General features: G+C 55.9%; 1 protein-coding gene across 1 annotated transcript in view; it reads left to right on the top strand.

The window, feature by feature from the left end:
* Positions 1–6,077: 6,077 nt before the first annotated feature.
* DSCAML1 (DS cell adhesion molecule like 1) overlaps positions 6,078–21,646 on the top strand; it is a 93,858-nt gene continuing 78,289 nt past the window's right edge. The window contains exons 1-3 of the mRNA XM_057432018.1: positions 6,078–6,283; positions 13,340–13,657; positions 16,735–16,881. Of these exons, the coding sequence (XP_057288001.1) occupies positions 6,241–6,283; positions 13,340–13,657; positions 16,735–16,881 (508 nt within the window). The 5' untranslated portion in view covers positions 6,078–6,240. The remainder of the gene's footprint in view (positions 6,284–13,339; positions 13,658–16,734; positions 16,882–21,646) is intronic.

Here is a 21,646-nt window from a genome sequence, read left to right as displayed (position 1 = left end):
GACTTGAAGCCAGCTCGCCTGGTCTATTTGGGCTTTGATTGAGGTCAGACATTGACAGTAAAACAGGATTAACTGGGGAGAGGTTATTAGACCAAATCCGTGCAATTTGTCTAATCTGAGGTGCTTATTTAACACCCTAAGGAGATTATCTTGAAATATGATTTTGACTTGACACTGACCCACTCATGAAGACTTGTTGCAGCTTTGCACAGACCTTTGGTGGGGGGAGAAAAGTGCCTGTCTAACAGCACACACCAGTGAGGTGTGCTGTCTGTGGCTGTGTCCTCTAAAGAAGGAGCCAGGGAAGCAGGCGCCATGGGGAATGAGCCCATCCTCAGCAGGGTCTCACCATTCTGCAGCCCAGGGCTCCCCGTCTTCCCCAGGGCACAGGGATGCCCTTCAGGCTGTGCACCCTGGCACCAGCCCCCCAAGAACGCCGCAGGCAGAGCCCCGTGTCCAAGGGAGGAGATTAAGGGGTGGACGAGCCGTGTCTGGCTCCCTGCACAAGAGATCTCTGTCTCGGCACCAGATGGCATTAATAGCATTATTCTGCAAGGCTTGTGGACACCCACATGTGCACACACGCACAGCCCCTCGCACCCCTGGCTGGGGCTGGGGCACTGTGCCATGGGCTGGGGACATGGGCAGCGTGTGCAGTGGCACAGCAGGACAGCGCCAGCACCTCAACGCTTGCTCTGGGGGTTGCATTTGGAGGCCAGGCTGTCACTTGAGCTAATTTTAGAGTAGCCTTTGCTGTGTGCCCCTCCAGGATGGAGCCAGGGAACCGCAGCAGGGGAAAGGCATAAGCAAATTCTATGGTGCATGGGAAATGTGGCCTCCCTGTGCCAGGGGCAGGGGTGCTGCCAGCAGCACAGGGGTGTGAGCCAGCGCAGGGCTCCCTGCCCCTCTCCCTGTTTCCTGTGCTTTGGACATTGAGCCCAGGAGTGGGAAGCAGGGAAGACCCAGGGAATGGCCACCCTGTGTCTGCTTGGCTGCAAGGACCTGGGCAAGGAGGGTCATGGGCCCCATCTGAGGGTGCCCCATGGGACAAGCCCCTGTGCCCGCAGCCCCATGGGTCAGCTGGGAGCCATGGCTTCATGGAGGTGTTCATCTTCTCCCCCAAACCAGGCAATCTTGGAGGATTTCTCTCACAGACCCTTGAGCCTTTAATCTTCTCAAAGTAAATCTTTTCTGTGACACAAAGGGGATTAGGTCAATAATATGGTGCAGAACTGGAGTGTCCTTTTCCTCTGGGAAGAATTCCAGTTCTGAACAGCTTCCCTTTGGCACTGGCTATTCCCCGTTTGCTTTGCCAGTCTCTGGACAGACAGGTGCAAGGGAGAGGGGCTCTGGCTGGCTGTGCCTTGGCCTTTCTTGTGCTTAATCCATGACTGAACAGGAGGAGATGAGGAACAGGAGGAGCAGGGAGGCCGCTGGAGCCCGCCAGCGCTGCTCCGCCATCTCCACGATGCCAGGGATGCGTTTGGCCCCAGAGGAAACGTGAATGCAAAATGTCTCCTCATTAGTTAAAACAGGAGAGCAGCAAATGGTGACTAATGGAGCCAAAGAGGAACACTTGACGACGTGGAGAGATGGGGCCGGGCTGGCGGGGAGCCAGCCACACGCCTCCTTCTCCCTTTGTTCTGCTCCCGAAAAGGCAGCGCATCCATCAGCAGCCACGTCTGCCAAAACAGCAGCGCTCCGCGCTCCTCAATTACCCTCGCAGCCCGAGTAAATAACGCTTGAGCCCTCATTTCCATGTCGCACACGCCCCAGAGCGGCGGCTGTCAGGCACTGAGCGTTCACACTGAGGTAGATGGACGGCCGCAGTGATGCCGAGTGAGCGCATCCCTCGGTGGCCGCGGGATGAAGGCTCCGGGAGCAGCCGAGTCGCGGCCCGCTCCGCACTACCGCGCTGCACCACTGGAGGGAAGCACAGATCCAGCTTCTCGCCTGGGAGCAGCTTTTCCCGGGAAGCGGAGCGCGGCGGGTCCCGCAGCATCCCGGCTGCCGGTCCTGCTGCTGCCGGCTCGGGAGGCCCCGGTCCTGCTGCTGCCGCCTCGGGAGGCCCCGGTCCTGCTGCTGCCGCCTCGGGAGGCCCCGGCCCTGGGGGGTCCCTTATGGGAACCCTTGAAGCTGCTCGAACCCAGGGGATTTAAGTGGGATCGTGTTTTGGGGCACATCAACCTGTTGGCATCTGCCTGGCCGGGGGCTGCCCGCCCCCTTCACCTGGGTACCAGCCTCCTGCCACCTCCAGGACATTTATCCTCCCGCTGCCCCATGTGGCAACCGGTTCCTTCTGCTACTGGGGAAACTGAGGCACAGATGCGGGAAGGCTGCGACATGTCCACAGGCGAGCTAGGGCACCTTACTCCTGTCACCGCTCGGGCAGCACCCGTACAGGGCCAGATTTGGGGTGCTGCCCCTTGGCTGGGCTGAGAAGGGTGCAGGAATGGGATGGAACTGGTCTGTGTTGATGTTGCTGGGGGTGACTGTGTCCAGGGAGACGGGCGCCGAAGGGAACAGCCCTTTCACAGCCAGGTGTGCCTGGTGGTGTGATAATTGCTGAGCCCAGCTGCAGCCCAGCCTGCAATTACCACCTTCTTCTTCCCTCACCTTCTAGTGCTGGGCTGCAGAAGTGGCTCTGTGGAGTTGGGGATTGTTATGGACGATAACTCTGGTGCTGTGCCCTCTGTGGAGCAGGGGGCTTGATCAGGGGTCATGGGAGGATGGATCTGCTTCCTGCAAGGTCCTGTGGGGTGAAGCTTTGGATGTGTGGGAAGCGCTTCGAGGCAATCGGCTCCGCAGGGTAAGTAGCCCTCTTGTTTTAATGACTGCTTCCTCCGGGGGATTTGTCTGGGAGGGTGGCTGAGGACATGGGGTTAGGACCGGTGGGAGGCCAGGCATGCACTGGCTGGAGGGATGCTGGGGTGAGAGCTGTTCCCCACAGTGCTGTGTGCCCCTCTGCAGTGCCTCTGTGCTGGCACATAGCAAAGCCTTGGCCTGCAAGTGATCATAGTAGCTGAGGGGTGCCTCTCAGGCCCCTCCTTTGGCTGCTCTCCCCAGGGACCTGCTGTGTGCTTGTATGGAAAGTGGTTTTTGCACATTGGTGAAAGAGCTATCCTTAGGGAAAGCATCTGGCTGGTAAACAGGGTATTGTGAGCATGGGGCACCCCTGCAACCCCAGAACTCTGGGGAGTCCTGGGTCCGAGGGTAAATGGTGCCTGGAGCCAAACCGAATGCAGGGAGGGGGAGGTGAAAGGAGGCTGGCTGGGTCAGGGGGGTTGTGGCAGCGCTCGACCTCTCCCCCTTTGTCCTTGGGCACGGCTTTTGCGGGAAGGACCCTGCTGTGCATGCTGAAGGGCAGGGAGGCCCTTCTCCCCAGGGGGGAAGTCTGTTGGGGCTTAGGGCTGCACACAGGTTTGTGTAGCTGGAGTTTCCCCGGTGTATGTTGTAGTGTTTGGGCCAGGGCAGGAATTCCTTAGTAGGAGCTTCCCCTCTGCAGCTGGGCTTGCTGCTGCTCCGGCCGGTTGCTCGCTCGCTGTTAGCGGGTCAGTGAGACGCGCATCTCCCAGCGTTAGGGCTGCCCTTGCTTTCTGGGAGCCACAAGTGCAAGTCATTGCTGCCCAAACAATTAACGTGATGGCTTTCAGCCCTTCCCAATCAGAGCCGCACGAAGCCGGGGCGCCCCCCAGCCTGTGCACGGGGTCGCTCACGCAAAGGCGATGGACAAACGCTTCCTGTGCCTATTCAAATGCCGGGAGGCTGATGGCCCTAAATGGTCCCCAGGAAGCGCCTGGCTGCCTGCCCTCTGCTGCCGGACCCGCTTGTGCTTCCGGGCTGAACAGTCAATGGAGGGGCAAACGGGGCTGTGATGGAGGGCACAAGCAGCTCGGGCGTGCCGTGGCTCTCTGAGCGTGACCTGGGGCTGGTGGTTCAGCCTGACGGCGTTTGGTTGCCTCTCTTGGTGCTGCTTCTCATCTCGCCAGCTGATGCTGCCCTGTCCTGATGAAGGCGCTTTTGGCAGGGGGAGGTTAGTGCTCTCGGTAGAGGCTGATGCTCTGAGCTAGGGCTGATGAGGAAGCTCACAGGAGATGCTGAGCAGCCAAGGGAGCTAAAAATGAGCTGGTGAGTAGCGTTTACTCCCCTGCACATGTGCCTCCAACAGATCTGTGAGGCTCTGCGGGCGCTGTGCCAGTGAGTGCCCCGCCAGCCCCCGCACCCCGCTTTCATTCACTCCCGAGTGTAGGAGGGTAGAACTGCACCTGAGCCCAACACACAGCGTGCTGGGGAGTGAAATGCTGTAGCAGTTTTGGTGGCAGGAAGATCCCTGCTAGCAGCCTGGCCTGTGCTGCCATCCTGCAGCAGCTGCTGGGGAGGAAAGGGGGCAGATGCCTGGCATGTGCCTGGGGCTCCCCAGAGCCCAGGATCTGCTTGTTGCCTTGGGTATGCGCCTGAATACCTATTTCCTTGCTATGTTTCGGCTAACATCTGTATATGGATGTAGGTGGCGATTGAAATGCACTTCAGTTCCTAGAGGGATGTTATGTGTGGGCACCGGGTGTGCATCAGCTGCTGCTTCATCACCTCTTGGGATGCTGATGGCCCGGCCGGGGGTACGAGTGAGCAGCAGTGACAGTGTGGGGCTGGGGAGGAGCACGTGTGGCAGGGCTGTGTGCCAGGACACCCACATGCTGAGTGGTGACAGTGCTGGGGTGGCCTGGGAATGGGCTGAACAGGAGGTGGTGATGGAGCGATGGAGCCTGGCAGCATGGAGGAAGGGGAAGCATCTCTTTGGAGAAGAGGAGGAGGAAGAGATGCGGTACATCAGGCCCTCATAGCATGGGCAGTGTTTGCTCCCACCTTTGCTGTTGGCTTTTGGGTACTGATGTCTGGGCAGGTGCATGTATATGGGTTAGGTGATTGCTGCTTATGAAAATGAGGGTATCTGGTGTGGGTGGCCTGGAATAGGGAGGGGATGGGGACATGGGGTGGGTGTGCAGGATCTTTGCGTAGTCCTGCCAGATTCTGTGTCCTTTGATTGTGTCCCTCCTCTGCAAAACAGGAGCTGCTCCCCCACACTGTGAAAGTACCACCTCGGTGGTGGGGGTGAGCTCTCTGGTTCTTCCGGGGAACTCCCAAGAGTGAGGAATTGCAATGAACCAATGTGGGTTGAAAATGGCCAAGGAGCCGTGTTCCTAATTCTTTAACTGGGTGGTGATGGTTTTCCAATGAAGCAAAACAGTGCTGTTTTGTTAAAAAAAAAAAAAAAGAAAAATCGGTACATAATGTTTCTCTACTTATTGTTTTGCTTGAAATCAGACTGCTTCAATCTTTGCTTATTTTCCAACAAATTGGGATTGGAAAGGCTGTTTTGGAAAGCAGAGAGAATCTCTTTATAATCACTTCAAGAGAGCACATTGAGCTGCTCTAATGGTCCAGACAAACTGGCTCTGGTGTGACTGTCTTGGGGAGTAAGATCCTAGGCTTGAGCTAAGCCTCACATAAATCGCCCCCGAAGTAAAGCATTAACTAGTGTTTATTTGTTGTTTGCTGACTCGAGGGACGAATGTGTAATCAAGTCCCTAGGCCCTATCCTGCTTGTGTCCGTGCCGTGGAAGCAGCTTGGGATCGTGGTGGGAAAGCCCCGTTCCTGTCCTCTGGAAAGCGCCCGGGAGACTCGGGGAGGAGGAGAGCTGCCCTGTGTCCTGGCTGAGCCCCGACGCGCATCCAGGCTGCTGCGCCGGCAGCACACGCTCCCCGCGGGGATGAGCCGCCCTCCCGTAGGCGGTCTGCAGGGGACGGCTGCTGCCTCCGCTGCGTGTGCTCCAGCCCCGGGGGCTCGGCTTGGCCGAGCGTGACCGGCTCCCGTTAAGCCCCGGGGTGGGGGGGGGGACACGACGAGCCCTGCCGGGAGCGGCGGTGCCCACGGCGGGGCTGGCTGCCGGGGAGCGGCAGCAGCAGGAAGGGGGGTCCGGTGCGGTCGCGCCCCGTCCGCGGGGTCCCGCTCAGTGGGCGCTGCCGCCCGTCAGCCCTGCGGGGAGCGGGGCGGGGAGTGCGCGGGAGCCCGGCCCACCCGCCCGCCGCCACTCGCCGGGAGAGGGGAGGAGGAGCGGCTGCGAGCTCGGCTCTGGGCACCTCACCCTGCCCGGCAGCGCGGCGGCACCGAGCGCGGTACGCCGGGGCACCGCACCGCCCGCACTTGCGCCGCAGCCCGGGGCCATAGGTGCTCTTTATGGCATGTGGCTGGTAACTTTTTTCCTGCTGTACTCTTTGCGGAAAGGTACGTGCACCCCCGCGGACGGGGCTGCGGAAGGGGGGGCGCCGGGCACCGGCCGGGTCGCGGCGGGCGCTCCGGGAGCGGGGCTCGGGACGCCGGGCTCGGTGCGCCCCGCCGGGGCGGCCGGCAGAGGGGCTCCGCGGCTGTCGGAGCGCTGGCCCCGGACGGAGCGGCGGGGCTCGGAGCGGGCAGCGCGGAGCGGGGCGGTCCCGGAGCCGCGGCTCGGCGCATCCCCGGGGAGCCGGTGATGGCACGGACTCGGGATGCCGCACAGGTTCCGGCCCCGGCGGAACGGAAGAGCCGTGCCCTGTGTGCCCGCTCCCGGCGCGACCTGGAGCAATAGCCCGATCCCGCAAGGCAGGCGAGACCCAGCGGTGCTTCAAAGCCTGCATCCTTCCCTCTAGGAACGCCGTGTTAAGGGTAACCCAGCGCCTCGGCATAAATCAGATTTATATCAGGAACGGGGGGGATCGTGAAACAAGTGTGTCAAGGAGACAGGCACACGTTTAAAGATGAGAGATTAAATTAAAGTTGGGGATTAAGCGAATGCTCTCCAAACGCGTAGAGGTAATACTCTAAACCGAGCCTCTGCTGTAGATGCAATTAAAAACGCAAGCTGCACGGAACGTGGGTTGTTAAAGCACAGTGCGATTGTTGCCACGATCGATGGAGGTTACATAAAGGAATTGCCCATTTCCGAATCTGCGGGAATTTTTAATTGTGTTCCTGTAATAAATGGCCTCCTTGCGCCCGGCCCGACCTGCAGATGCAGCCATGGAAGTGCCCACCTTTGGGGAAATGATCTGCTCGGCGGGTGGGAAATGGCATTTGCCCTAATTATCCCTTCTGACATTGGAGAGCAGCAAGGGGGAAATTTTGGGAAATGAGGAAAGTGCAAGGAAGGGACGGAGCTGCCTCCTGAGATGAGCTCTCTCGTGCTGCCTATTGCGTTACCCATGTATCTGCATGTGAATCCAATGACAAATATATGTCGAGGCTTATTAGGGCGTCCTGTCCGGTGTGTTGTGGTGATCAATTCTTCCATCAATTACCAATTATGGAATAGCTGCTTTAGCTGAGCTGGAGCACGGCTGCGTTTGGGAGCTTTACCCAAAATCGCTATTGTGTTTAGGATCTGCTGCGCTGAATGTGCCAGCATCTGCTTTGCTTACATTTGCATTTTTTGACTGTGCTACAAGGAGGAAACATCACCGAAAGCAGATAACCGTCGAGGATGCTCCCATTTCTTCCCCCCTATAGTCCAAATAATAAAGAGCTGCATTGGGTTTATTGCTCTTGCATGTTTTCAGCCCCAGCTTCTTGGAAAAGGGATCTCTTCCCACAGAGCAATCTCTTCTGAGAAGAGCAAATTAAATGCCTCCATTAGCACAACTCCTCCTGGCCTCATTTTCTCTTTTTTTAAAAGAAATAGAATGTGTCTTCAGTGTTGAATGGTCCTGGTGATGCAAAGTGTTAAAGTGAAACGGGTCCAAAGAGAGGACAGCAATACAATGGAAGTTTCATTATAATAATAGGATACAAAAAAATGAATTGCTTAATGCATGATAAACCTTTCAGATACTTAATATTTTTGGGCACTGAAGCACATCCTTTTAACACGTTCCTGCTGTAGAATAAGAGCACAAGTAGAAGCTGAAAGCAAATAAATGCTCGATCCAGGGGACCACTGAAGTTGAGAATTCCCTTGATGGGTTGTAGCTGCTCATTTCTTCCCCCACTTGTAAACCAAACAGAAATAGGTGGCTGGCAAGCACGCAAGCAGGAGTTGAGCAGGAAGATGGTGTGGTGAAATGAACAAGAGTAGCCAGGCAGAGGAGGAGGGAAGGCAAGGGGCGAGCGGTGCGATGAAGAGCATACTGGTCAAAATTGAGAGGCTTGGAGCCGGAACAGCATCTCCCTGCGTGTTCGTGTTGGATCTCCGCTGCCTGCTTTCTATTGGCATTACGTTTACATCATGTTCCTGTACTGGGTGCAGTGAATGATGCAGCTTGCGTGTTTTAATCTCGGCCCCCCGGTGTGGCACAGTGCTCGTTTGTCTCTGAAATGAAACATGGAACCCTCATTAAATGCACTGAGGAGAAGCCTGCAGTGCTCAACTCCTCGCCGTGCCCGGTGTGTGTTTATCCTGCGGATAGCCAGCATTTCCCAGCACAAGCAGCCACGGTGGCACTTTGCCCAGTGCCCTCACCTGCACCTTGCATGGACCTAGGGCTGCTCCGGCTTTTGGATGAGAAAATCCATAAGGCAGCCCTAATATTTCTCGGTGTGTTTGCTCTCTGGAGGGATAGGCTGTGCCTGGTGCGGGTGGCGAGTGCCAGGGCTGTGCTATGGAGCAGCCCTTCCCGGAGCTGGGAGCTGCAGGCTTAGCGTTGGGCAGCCATGGCACCGGGCGCCTTTCTCCTATGGTGCTTGGGTCTCTGCCCGCGTAGTCATGGGGTGCAGGGACCAGGAGTGCTCTGTCCTCTGAAGCAGCTGATGAGCCGAGTGCGAGAACGAAACTGGAAGCCTCTCTTTGTGGCAGGAATTCTGACATGGCAGCACCGAGTTCCGAGCTGTGCCTTGGATAACGTGAAGTCATCTCACCCAGATCAGCGGACTGCTAATAGGGGTGACTTCCGAGGAGGGCACGAAGGAGGAAGGTGTGCGGCGTTGCAGTCGTGATGTGTGCTTTACTTACATGGTGGCAGGTTTGCGTGCAGAGTGTTTCTTGTCTTTGCAATCTAGATTATAGCCAGCTACAGCTTTTTTACATAATCATGGTTTTGTGAGTTCCCCTCTCCCTGCTTGTGGATCTGTAAGAAGCAAACCCCGCCACATGCAATCTGCCTCTCGCCGCCATCATTTGCCAGCAGAGCTGTACCAAATATTTAGGAAATCCATTTCCCGACTCTTGCTAACGCTTGCTGCCTGCCCCAGCTGCTGCCTCTTGGAAAGGGCTGTGGCTGCGCGTCTCCGTGAGACAAGGGAGCGAGCGCAACTTGGAGGGGGAAAGGAGAAGGTGGGTGAGGTTTCAGAGGCTGCTCTATTGATCCGTGCCCCCCATGTCTCATACCCATTGGCCACATGGTGGAAATCCTCACGTCTGTGTTGTAAAGCGAATGGGAGGGCTGTGGTGTGCCAGGTGCAATGGACCATTGGCTCTGTAGGAAGCCTGGTGTGCACGGCTTCTGGTGCATCCCTTTGCCTGCCCCTGGTACATAGCAAATCAGTGGGGAGAGCTTTTTTGTTCCAGGCAAGGGTTACAGGCTCAGGCTGGGTGCTGTCGTAATAGCTGGAGGTGGTTCAGGCCTTAATTTCCATGCAGATGCATTAAGGAGCGGGCAGCTTGCACTCCAAGCCTGTGTGAGCAGTGCCCTTACCCACAGAGGGACCAGAGGCAGCGTTCTCCTTTGCTCCCTCTTTGGTTGGTGGCTGTGAGGACAATGGTGCTCAGGCCAGAGGGGCTTTGCCCAAAGGTTGTGACTCCTGTGGTGGTGGGATGTAGCCATGGCTTTAACCCTTTGGGCTGGAAAGCCACCGTGGTGGGGTGGCATCCGTGGGGCCGTGGCATGCTCCTGGCAGGGTGTGTGCTCCTCTTGAGCTCTGCTTGAAAGGGCGATAGCAGTGTGCTTCTCACCTTGCTAGCTGCTTCTCTCCCTCTTCCCTTTGTGATGGAGATGCCACTTCTGGCTCCATCAGCTCTAAGGTCACTCCCTTCATTAGGAGAAAGGCTGTTAAGTGTCCTGAAGATGAGAGCTTGAAGGAAGCTTGTTCCAGGAAAGGCCAAAGACTGCTCCAGCATTACAAATGTGGGGGCAGGATGTGATGGAATTACTGTTGTATCTTAAGGCAGCAGAGAGGAAGGATTGGTACTTGCCAGCTACCTGTAACCCCCACCCTGCAATGTGTGCCAAGCTTTGGCTGGCTTTCTCCTTGAAGAGGGCAGGTGTCAACCACCCTTAATGAGGATAATAAGTGATTGGTGAGGTGGCAATTAGCCTGCTCTTCCCAGCATCCCTGCAGCTGGACAAGTCCTGGTGACTCCTTCAGCCCCTTCGCTGGGCTTTTTGCTGCTATGGTTGTGCAGAAAGGAGGGTTTGCAATGCTGGGCACTCACCTGCGAGGTGATGGCAGGCTGAGGTTTCAGCCTGTGCTGCTCCTTGTGTGGGAATCACAGCTACACCTCAGCTGCCTCTTCAGAAATAGGTGGTTTGGTGACAGATCCTGGGGTCAGTTTATGGCTGTTCTACCACAGCCCCCTCCTAGAGCAAACAAGTGCTTTCTGCACAGCACTTTGCAGTGCTGCTGAAGGTGATGGAGTTTGGAAAGTCCTAGTAAATATTCTAACGGTGTGATAGCAAAATGACTTGCTTCTCCCAGCTCAGATAGAGATATTAATATTTCAATACTTCTAGGTTGTAATTTACTACAATTTAAGAAGATTGCACTCTGATAACTTCAAATACCTGCCTTTCAGAGCAAGCTAGGCAGTGTGTGGCTGGGTGCTGGGCTTGGGGTGGCTCCCAGTGCTGGCTGCAGGGTCAGTGCCGTGCGCCTGCGGCGCTGTGTTTCCCCAGCAGAAGCTGTGGCTCCTCCAGCCTCCCCTTTTCAGGTTCATGGGCATTAATGCCCTCGATATCTAGGTTAGGGTCAGCAGAGCTGACCAGATGTGAGCAGTGATTTCTGGGTTAAAAATATTGCAGTGCTATTTCTAAAATGTTAATCTCTCCCAGTGATTTGGAGACAGTTTTATGAAACATGGAATTAGGATGGTGCTCAATGCTAAATGGTAAAGGAGATTATATGGATTTAACTCCATGCGTCTGTCACATAACTATTGGCAATCCCATAACTTCCATTTTCTATGAAAAATCTGGTTCTCCCTTTGACCTGAAAAAGCCTTATGGGTAATCTGAATTCCCCTGTTTATGAGGTATTTTTCCACTCTCCAGCCCCTCACCCATCCATCTCTCGACCTTCCTGGGCACTGCTTGGGAAGGAGATGTTTCCCTGTCAGGCTGGGGATGCTCTCTGATCCCTATTACAGCAGGAGCCATGGGCTGGGATCAGGGATGGTGGTGCTGGATGGAGGCTGGGGCAGAGCTGGATGGATGCTGAGCACAGTGGGATGTTCCCAGTCTGAAACGAGTGGATGGGCACCGTCTGCCCTGGCTCCAGGACCTTCTGCTTTGCTGGGGTGACAGGCTCTACCACACATTGCACCCTGCTGCTTTGTTTCCCTTCCTCTGACTGCAAACGTGCGCCTTCCTTTTTCATGTATTTGGGAGAAGCACGGCGCTGCTCTGGTGAAGGGAAATGCTGATTCATGGCGACAAACCAGCCTGGAGATGTCACCAAATGACATCTGCGGGGCCGTGCCATGGCCCCGGAGCTCTGTAAAGCCTGGCTCAGCGGGAGCCCTTCGCTCCTCTGGTCCATCCTTCCCCTGGTGCTGTCGGGGAGGGAGTTAAAAACGAATGGCTTTGTCTGCTTGTACTGGTGCCCGGGTGCAGGGAACTGGTGTGTGTGGAGATATGGAGAGGCTTTCTTGACCTATAAATCTGTTGTCTGTTGTGGTGGCAGCGCCGGACCTCGCTAGTCGACTAATCCGTCACACAGATGTCTCTGGCTGTGCAGTGCCCCTGACCTGGGCAAAGGAGCAAACTCTGTCATTTTAGGTGATGATTCAGTGCAGAGTACACAGAGTGCAAGAACCAAATGCTCTCACCTCTGGTTTCGTGGGTGCTGGAAGAGGCACAAGGTTGGTTGTCCTGCTGGGAGAAGGATGGGGAAGACTTTGCTCTGGGAAGGGGTGAGGTGTTTGGTGGTTTCCCATCTTGACCTGGTTGAGGATGGTGCGGAGCTGGCTGGTGTGGCGATGCGAGTGGCCATGGGTAGCGACACTCAAGCAGCTGCTCCTCGGGCGAGGAGCTGCAGCAAGGCTATCTGTATGGATGAGGCTTTCCTTCTCCCTCCTGCTCCCATCCCCTCCTCCCCAAGTTAAGGAATCGAGGTCACGGAGGGTCCCCCGTGACTCGGTTTGAACCGGCGGCACCGTAGTGATCAGCTTATTGGCTCTGCGGCACCACGAGCAGCGTTCTCAGCCAGAGCTATTAATACCCATGCCGAGGGCCGCTTTGCTATCCCTGTCCTTCCGCCCACTTGGAAAGAGTGCGGCTATAAAAAGAAACCGGATCCGAGTGACTGGGGGCCTCCTCAGCCTTATTTAGAGCCAGTCTTGCTTTGGTGGTGAAGGGGGAGCTCGTGGTCCTGCAGAGTGGGAAAGAGAAACAGGAGGAGTTGGGTGAAGAGGTCCCTTCCCTCACACTGAGCAAGGGAAGTGCTTGCCTGCAGTGGTCACAGATGCTCCCGGGCATCTGGGTGGCTGCAGGCTCAGCCCTGGAGTGTGCCCTTGAGCCTAAGCTTGGGCTTAGGGGAACTGGGACTTAGCATCCCTCCTCTGGGCAAAGGGAAGCAGCACTGATCCCAGTTTTCCTGCCCCTCTCCTGAGAGCTGATGCAGCTTTTGGAAGCAATGATGGGGTAGCAGGAAAGATCTGTGCCCTGCTCAGGGAAGGCTTGCACTGGATGTGTTTGCATTGCTGACGGGCACCTGGGGCTGTGCTGGGGAGCTGCTGGGGCACAGGGGTATTGATGTTCTGCTGCCCCGGGTTGGGGGACGTTGGGGTTTGCAGGAGGAACATCAGTGGTTTGTTGTGCTTGGGTTGTTGTTGTTGTTGCACATGGGTGTCCTGAGGCCTCTGGGTGCTGAGGCACGGTTGGACCACATGCTAAGAGCCACCTGAAGAAGCCTTGGGGGGATACCTTGGGTACCCTTCCTTGCTTGCACAGATCCCTGACCCGTGCTGCCAGCAGGAGCGCTGGCCCGTGAAGGTGGCCTTTATGCTTCCAGCCCATGCACTGATGCTTCTCTGCTCTGCTGTACGTGGGGGCCAGGGGGTGGGCTCGGGGCAGGTGTGCTGGGGGTAATCTCTGTGCCGGTGGGATTGGCCATTTCTGCACTAACCCCGTGCCTTTGTGGCCTCTGCTTCCTCCACAGCACACGCTGAAGATGTTGGAACCAGCCTCTACTTTGTGAACGACTCTATCCAGCAGGTCACCTTCTCCAGCACAGTGGGGGTGGTGATCCCCTGCCCGGCAGCAGGGTCACCCAGCGCCGTCCTTCGGTGGTACCTGGCCACAGGCGACGACATCTACGATGTGCCCCACATCCGGCATGTCCATGCCAATGGGACTTTGCAGCTCTACCCCTTCTCGCCATCAGCCTTCAATAGCTTTATCCACGACAACGACTACTTCTGCACCGCGGAGAACTCGGCTGGCAAAATCAGGAGCCCAAACATCCGTGTTAAAGCAGGTAGGAGCTCGCTGCGGGCGCTGGGGTTTGGATGAGGTGCTGCCTTTTCTCTGGTCTTCTCCATGGCCTGTCGGTTGGCCCATTGAGAGGCACCCACTCGCCTCTGTCTCCCTGGCATGGGCCGGTAACAGGGTTCTGCAAAGGGATCAATGGATGCTGCATAGGCAGGGAGCAGGGAGAAGGGCAGGGTGCTTGATAAGGTGTTCATCCTGCCCCAGCTAAGAGCCAGCTCTGTACCAGGGCAGGGATGGCCACCAGAGAAGGAGCATGGGCTTGGGGGTCTCCAGCATGTGTCTTGAGGCTGTAGTGTGGCTGCAGAGGTCCTCTCCCTTTGAACTCATATTGTTATACCCATCCATGCATGGGAGCTTCTCACAGGAGGAGCTGGACCGCATCTGTCCACGGTGGGGAGACCCCACTGTGTCCCACAGCCCTCCTCAGGGCTGTTCCCACTGTCACATCCAGCCCCAGCTTGCCAAGGCTTATTAAACAGAGAAAAAAGAGGAGGAATATGGCAAAGAGCTGATTCCAAAAGCCATTATAGTAAATTATTGACCAGGCTGAGGAGGGCTAATAGCCCAGGAATGGCTTCATTATGTAACCTATTAAAAGTGGGGCTAGCAGAGGGAGCATGACAGAAGTGACTACAGGGTTTTTTATTTTAATACCTTGTACTGCAGAGTAAATGGGCATTAACCCCCTTCTGCAGAGTGAATTATTTACCCACCCTTGGAGGTTACCTATAAACCACGGCTCGGGGCAGGAGGCACAGAGCACTGTAAGCGGGCACTGCAGGCTGCAGAGTGGCTCCTTGGTGACATGGCTGCGTCCCCTGTGCCATGCTTGTGCTGCTCAGTGCATGGTTGTGGCTCCTCTGGTGTTGGTGACTCTGGGCCTGAGACCATGGGGTTCTCATGGGGAGCCAGGGTGCTGGGGCTGTGGATGGCCAGGGCTGGAGCAGCAGGGATGGGTGTCTCAGAGTCAGTGCTCTGGATGTGCTGCGGGACAGAATGCTTGTCTTCTGCCCCTTGCCTTCCTGCGGGGCAGGAGGAGGAGCTGGTGCGGACTTCCTTGGGATCATAGCAAGCCGGGAGCAGAGCAGAGCCCTGGCTTTCTTTCCCCTCTCTCAATGCACAGTGGGATTTCGGCTGGGAGCCCAGCCTTCCATGTCCCTTTAGCAGGTGCAGTTAGCAGGGGGTGTGAGCACACAGCGGGGATGCCATGCAGGGCTCAGGGGGCCACCACGGCTCCAGCTGTGGCAGCTCCAAGTGCTTTGGCTTTATGGCTTCTGGAAGCAGTTGTGAAACATTCCCCTGCTCCTGTTCCCTCCCGGCCGTGTCGTGTCCCAGTCACTCTCCAGTGCTTTGTAATGGCCACGCACCGACTAAAGCCAATTAAAGCTGCGTAAAGAAAGCAAAGAAACAAACTGCAGCTGCAAATATGGGGAGCTGGAAAAACCTCTGGAAGCTTTGGGAAAGCTGCTGGTGAGCACACGGAACAAGTCCCTATCCAATGGGGAGCTGTGGCCTTGTAGGAATTATTCCCAGGGGCTGAAAAAGGCCAGAGCTGTGGCTGCAAAGGTTGGTGCGGGTCAGAGCTGGGGGACCCCTGCATGAGGTGTGCTCCAGGCTGGGGCAGCTGTGGGGAGCATGTACGATGCTCCTCCTGGTCCCCGCTGGCCTTTAAAGCCCATGAATAAACCTCCTGCTCCATGTGATTAAGGAAGGTTTTTCCAGCTAATCTGCTTTGGCTCTGGAGTCCCTTTCCATGGTGCAGCCTTTGTCCTCCTGGCTGGGGCATTGGTAAATAACTGGAGCAAGCTGGAGGCCACTCCAGACCCTCTTCCTGGCTTTCCTTTGGGGCTCTGTGAGTGGCAGGCAGGCGGTGCAGGAGAGGCAAAGGTCTCTGCAGCTTGCACTTCATGTCTCAGTGCTGCTGCTGGTCTCCTTTGTCAGAGGGAGAGTGGCAACTGTCCCCATGCACCCCAGGCTGGAGCCTGGGATGTGCCCCTGCTTTTATCCCAAGCTCTTGCTGCAGCGCAGGGTGCTGTGGAAGCCAGGGGAATGGAGGTGGGAACAGCCAGCCCCTCGCTGCTCGCTTGTGTGTGCGAGGTATGTGATGCGTCGCCAGCGGGTGCTTTCCACTTGGGAAAACACCTTCCTTCTGGGCTGCGAAGGAGTTCTATCTTGGGAGATTCACTGAGCTGCTTTTGTTCTGGCCGAGGGGTGTTGTTGAATGCCGGAGTGAATGCGTGTCTCTGGTGATAGTGATGCCCAGGTGCTTGTGTCCTACAGGGCACAATTACTATCGTGGTAAAGAGGTGCCTGCACTCACTGTGTTTCATACTTCAACTTGAAGAGTTTATGGTGTCTGCATGTGTTACTGGGCATGGTGACACCTTTTTGTTGTGCTGAAGAGGCTGGGGTCAATCCACCTCACCCCAGTGAGTGCTGCTGGAGGGTTGTGGCACTGGGAAGCTCCTTGTCACTGGTCCAGGGGCTGTCAGAGGGATGTGCATCTCCCTGAGGAGTAGGGCTCATGGTGGGGACAGCTCATGGCTCCCACTGTGACGTGGCCTGGGAAAGCGTCATCTGCTTCCATAAGTATGCCTCTGGTGTGTTTAGGAGCATGCCAGGCTCTGTGTCACGGGCTGTATCTCCCGGTGCCTCATGGCTGCGTTCTCAGCATGCACCCAGCAGTGAAGTGATTACCTCAAGGTGCAGGTTGAACATTACAGCTACGGAATACCCTTGATCCCTGTGCTGAAATCCGGGTGCTTCAAACCTCTGCTTAGCCACTTTGGTGACTATAAAACCAGCAGCTTACCTTAGCACCAAGGCCAGGTGACACTGGGGACCGTTTCAGGGTCCCAGCAGCAGGAGCATCCCTCTGTGTGCCAAGCACAGGTCTGTGCTCTCCAGAGGAGAGCCTCTTCCTTCCCCAGGAAGGTGGGCTCTGTGCTTGGGATGGAAGCAGTTTGCTGCTGGGTGGGTTGGTTTGTTTGGGAATCATGGGATTAAAGCAAAAGGAAGTGTGTGTTCCCCCAGCACTGTCACACCTCCTGCTTTTCTGTGCAGTTTTCAGGGAACCGTACACCGTTCGGGTGGAGGACCAAAGGTCGATGCGTGGAAACGTGGCTGTTTTCAAGTGCCTCATCCCCTCTTCAGTGCAGGAATACGTTAGTGTTGTGTCCTGGGAGAAAGACACCGTTTCTATCATCCCAGGTAAGAATGGAGCTTCTATTTTCTTTGGAAATCTGCTTTGCAACGTGCGAAACTCATTGTCATGGAGGTGTTTTTCTTGGCTTATTGGCTGTGCCTATGCTGCCGAAGCAAAGGCTTCTGTTGATGACCATCTCCCACCTTCATACTGGAAAATGGCTGATGGTGCAGGCAGATGTGCTGTGTTCGGGGTCTCCTTGGTGCTGTGGTCGGTATTTGTTGTATCTCTCAGGGCTCATGGATGTTTGATGCAAGTGTGCCCTGTTCTGGCCTCTCCCGTGTCCCTGCAAGCCTGGTCGCTTTGGGTACCTGGCATGAGGGGTGTGGGCAACAGGAGAGGAGCCGTCCCGTGCTGTCTGTGTCCTGACTCCAGCATCTGAGCTGGTTTTCTTGCTGTCAGGAAGTAAATTCCCAGCTTCAGTTGTGAGTTTTCACAGCTGATTGAGCCACAGGGGAAGGAACTCGGTACAAATGGCATCGTCCACCGCTTCCCCTGGCATCCCTTTCCCTGGTGCCTGCCTTGTGGACTGGGATGTGTCCTGCTCTGCGCTGATTTTGGTCTGTGGGGAAGGGGCCTGCGGGAGGGACAGGGGTCCCATTGGAGCAGAGAGCTTTTGAACCGGGCTCTTCCCGCAGCTGGGAATGGGCTGGAGCACTGATGGGACATGGCCTCCGTGCAGCTCAGAGGGCACAGAGCAGGGTAAGCTGCTGGTGCTGCAAGCGCTGATCCCATGCTCCTGCCTGGCTGCTCACAGGCTTTGGAGCAGCACAAGGGCTGTGGGCAGGTGCTGGCACAGCATGGGGCCAGCCCCGTGTACCGGGGTGACCTTTTGGCTCCCTCCTCAGAGCCGGTATTGATGGCAGCGCTGGCTGCCCGCACAGCATGTGTAAGCTGGTAGTAAAGCAATCAATACTGCTTCCCCCAGGGGCATGCAGAGAATTAAAGGATTTTGCCCAAAGTCAGTGCTCTGAGCTTGATATTTGCCCACAGGTCAGCAAGTCCGGATGCTCCTCCAGGGCTCTGTTGCTGCAGTGGTAGTGCTGAGAGGGGCAGATGCCACAGGGAGCAGGGCATGAGCCTGGTGGCCGCTGACCAAGCACGAGAGGTGATTTGCTGTAATCCTGCTTGCAGGGCTGTTTCTTAAGGAGCTTAAGGAGCAAAGTGCTTCACCTGGAGCGGGTGACAGGTTCTCCTGAGGGCACTAGTGGCTCTTGCTGGTGGCCTGTGCCTCCTGAGTGCTGCTGATGTGCTGACTCAGCACAGCCCATGTGCCGGGAGGCAGGCAAAGGGAAGTGGTGCTCAGGGAGTGCTGATAGTGACTGATGGCCCCCAGGCTGTGATGCATTGGCAGGGTCTGTGTGCAGGGCACTGGGCTGCACTGACTGCGGCTGTGTCCTTGCTGGCAGGGGGCCCATCACAGTTTGTAGCTCTGGGGCCGGGAGCCAACTGCCCTGACCCGGGTCTGCAGAACCTGTGCTCCCCAGCACTGACCCTGTTCTGACCACATGAAGCTCCTTGCCTCCGGAGCATGGTCTTCCCTGGGTGGGCATTCAGAGCGATGAGCTTGTGTTGATCAGCAGCCAGCTCGTGTCCAAGCAGCCTTTTGCCTCCTTGAGTGCAAGGCTCTGCACGGAGCTCCTGCAATGTGAGGGTGTTTTGGAACACTGTGGAAATGACCATTTCATTTTAGCAGTGAGAAACTGCTGGGTGGTCCAATGAAGCTGTGGAAAGCATTTGTGGAGGCTCCCTTGGAGGCCAGCTGGTGTTGGACAGGGTATGGTACCCTTTGCTGGGCAGTGCGATGCTTGCGTGGTGATGCTCCGCTCACCATAGGGTGTTTGAGCAGGGCATGCCAAGGTCCATCACCACCAGCACCTGTGGTGTTCGTTCCTCGGTGCCTGAAGGTGCCTGTGCTCCTGGCAGCGCTTCCAGGGAAGGTGTCTGTTGCTCCCGAGGTCCTGGTTTGCTCAGTGGCAAGTTGTGAACCGAGCACCCCTGCACTCATGCGATCTTATCCAGCCTTGTTCCCAACTTTGCTGTGGCGGTGGATTTTTTAATATGATGATTTAATTAGAGTGGAGCGATTTTAACATTCTAAAGCAATAATTACCCTAAAGACAGAACATATAAATTGTGTTACAGTGCAGAGTCAACACAAGCAAACATGTTTTGCTGTTGGGTTACAAATATAGTATCTGCCTGAAGCTGATTTTTTTTGTTGTTGCTTGTGTTAGAGCTAAAACTGGCTTTGCTGTTACCAAAAACACGGTCTTGTCTTGACCGCTGGTGAACCTCTGCTTCTGTCCTAATTCCGAGCAAGGGGAGGAGGAGGGTGTCCCTGCTGCTCAGAGCGAACAGAGCGAAGGCTGAGGAGAGCTGAAGTGTGGTGCTGAGGCCTAATATCTCCCTTCAACGTGCTTTCTGCATGGTGAGACCGTTGGTGGTACAGACCCAGCGCCTCATGGCTCGCTGGCAAACAGAGGTGTGTGGAAGTGCTGCAGCTCTTCCTCGGATGTAAATACATCCAAGCAGTGTTTACAGCTGCCTGTGTGTAATGTGGTGTTCTTTCCTAGCTTCACTCTGCCAAACTTGCTGCTGTTCCTGAAACTTTCCTCTAGTGCTGCCTGTGGAAGACTGCATCTTCCCTGCGAGCCTTGGTGCAGCAGGGGATGAGCAGTCCTGACACGCAGGAGCAGGGAAACCCTCCATCCAGACCTCTCTAAGTGACTGTATCTGCAGTAAATCTCTGGTTTCCTTTGCATCCCTGGTCGTCCTGTCTCCCCCCCAACTAAAATACTGTGCAGCTCAGGAATCAGGGACCAAGCTTTTCCCCTGGGGCTGCTGTTCCAGCAAGCTCTGGTCTCCAGCACAGTACATGGCCCTCTTGTGAGCTTTCTTGGGTTCTTTTTACACTGTATTGGGATTATGGCGTTCCCAACCTCTGTGGCTGGGCCTTTGAGGCATGTCTTCAGGCAGGCCTGGCTGCTCTTTTGCTGGTGGTTTGCTGGTGGGATGCAGGTGCCAGCATCCCTGCGCAGGCACAGGGTGCATGGGGAGCAGGGGGCCCTTTTCTGGATGCCTGCTGCTTCCACCCCTTGCAGAAGGTGCCTGTGCCTGGCTTTTGCCTGTCGGATTCCCTGGTGATTGCATCCCTTCAGGAGCACCTGCACTGGAAGAGACCTGGAGCGATCGTTGGGAGCGCTCAGTGCCTGTGTGGCCCTGCTGCAGTGGGGGGGCCGAGGCGCTGAGCTGCATTATTTGGTTAACTTGGCGTCGCTGTAACTTACCCTGAAATCAAAGACAAATTCTTTATGGAAGGCTATCCCGCACATAAATCATCATTAGTGCAGCTCGTTTTTGTTTAATGCCTACCTAACTGTGCTGTAGTCTAAAACTGTGTGTTTAGTGAAGTCAGGGGTTGCGCAGAAATTATAGGGTTTTCAAAAACCCATTTGCTTTGCTGGTGCTCACATCAGAATCAATCTCGCCGCTCGTTCTCAGCCTTGTCGCATGCACAGCACCGCTCGCAGGGCTCTGGCATGGAGCACAGGCTCACCGGGGGCACGGCAGCGGCACTTGCAGGGTCAGGGGCTGGGCGCAAGATTGCGCTTCACACCCAGGCTGTGATTTCAGACTCTTGCTATTGATGAAGCTCGATGTGTGTTGGCGGGGGGAGTAATGGGAGGAGGATGTCTTGCAGACCCTTTTCCATAGGGAATGAGGGAGAAACTCTTGCTAGAAGCCAGTTTAAGAGCTCAGCGTGGTAAAGAGCTTTTATTTTTAATTTTTATTTTTAAAGCACTATCACCAGGCTGGGTAACGTGAGGAGCCTCTTAGGCACATGCATGGCTTTGATTTGCCATGGAGGAGCTATGTTGCATATGCAACTGCAGCTGCTTTATTCGCTGTGGTGGCACCGGAATGGAAATGAATGGTGCTGACTTGTCCTCTCCTCAGGCATCGCATGGTGTAGCCTGATGTCAGCAGTCACAGGCCCTGTTCTAGCATGGGGCTCATGTATGTGGATGCTCTTGGAGCATGCATCCAAGCTGCTGTTGTTGTGGTGCGCTCCTGCATGCGCTGCTTGGATTTGGGAACCCTGTGAGCACATGGGCACCTGTACATTCACAGCCAAGCCATTCCGCAGCCAGCTCAGGGATGTGAATGTGCATCCAGGTTTGTTTTCTTGCCACAAACACGTCACCTGCTCAGGCTGTGCCCGCTGTGCCACCAGGAGCTCCAAGGATGGTTGTGTTATCGGGCTCTGGTCCTGTGGCCATCACTGCACATCTGCACTGATGTGTCTTGAGAGCATGGCAGGATTTGCCTGGGAGGCTGGGTGCTGGGACATGGGTGTCACTTGGGTGCACGGGCCTAACACTGCTGGAGTGGCTTTCCGTGGTGTCCCGGAGACCAAAAGCAGTGTCCTCATGGTGCAATGGCATTGCTTCAGCTGCAAGGGAAGGCTGATGGCGTTTGTCATCTTGTCTTGCCTAGCCTGTTGGTAGCCTGTGGCTTGCCAGGGCAGCACAGAACAGTATTACTGGACTGGCAACCCCAGAGCTGAGCTGCTGTTTGATGCTTCGGTGTTGTGTACTTGATAGATTGTGTTGGAAAAAATCTAAGTGCAACACTTCTCAAGGTACAGGCATTCCTGAGGGCCCTGCTTTTCTCAGCAACCCTAATACGTATCCTCTGAGGGCTGCAGGTACTTGGATGCACTTACTTAGTAATTGGATAGCCACAAAATCCTGTCTCTGGAAAGCA

The sequence above is a fragment of the Pezoporus wallicus genome, unplaced genomic scaffold, assembly GCF_028554395.1.
Source record: "Pezoporus wallicus isolate ANWC-B61680 ecotype Strahan unplaced genomic scaffold, APGP_CSIRO_Pwel_v1 scaffold_8769, whole genome shotgun sequence".
In the NCBI taxonomy this organism is placed as follows: domain Eukaryota; kingdom Metazoa; phylum Chordata; class Aves; order Psittaciformes; family Psittacidae; genus Pezoporus; species Pezoporus wallicus.
This window is presented reverse-complemented; position numbering and strand designations above follow the sequence as displayed.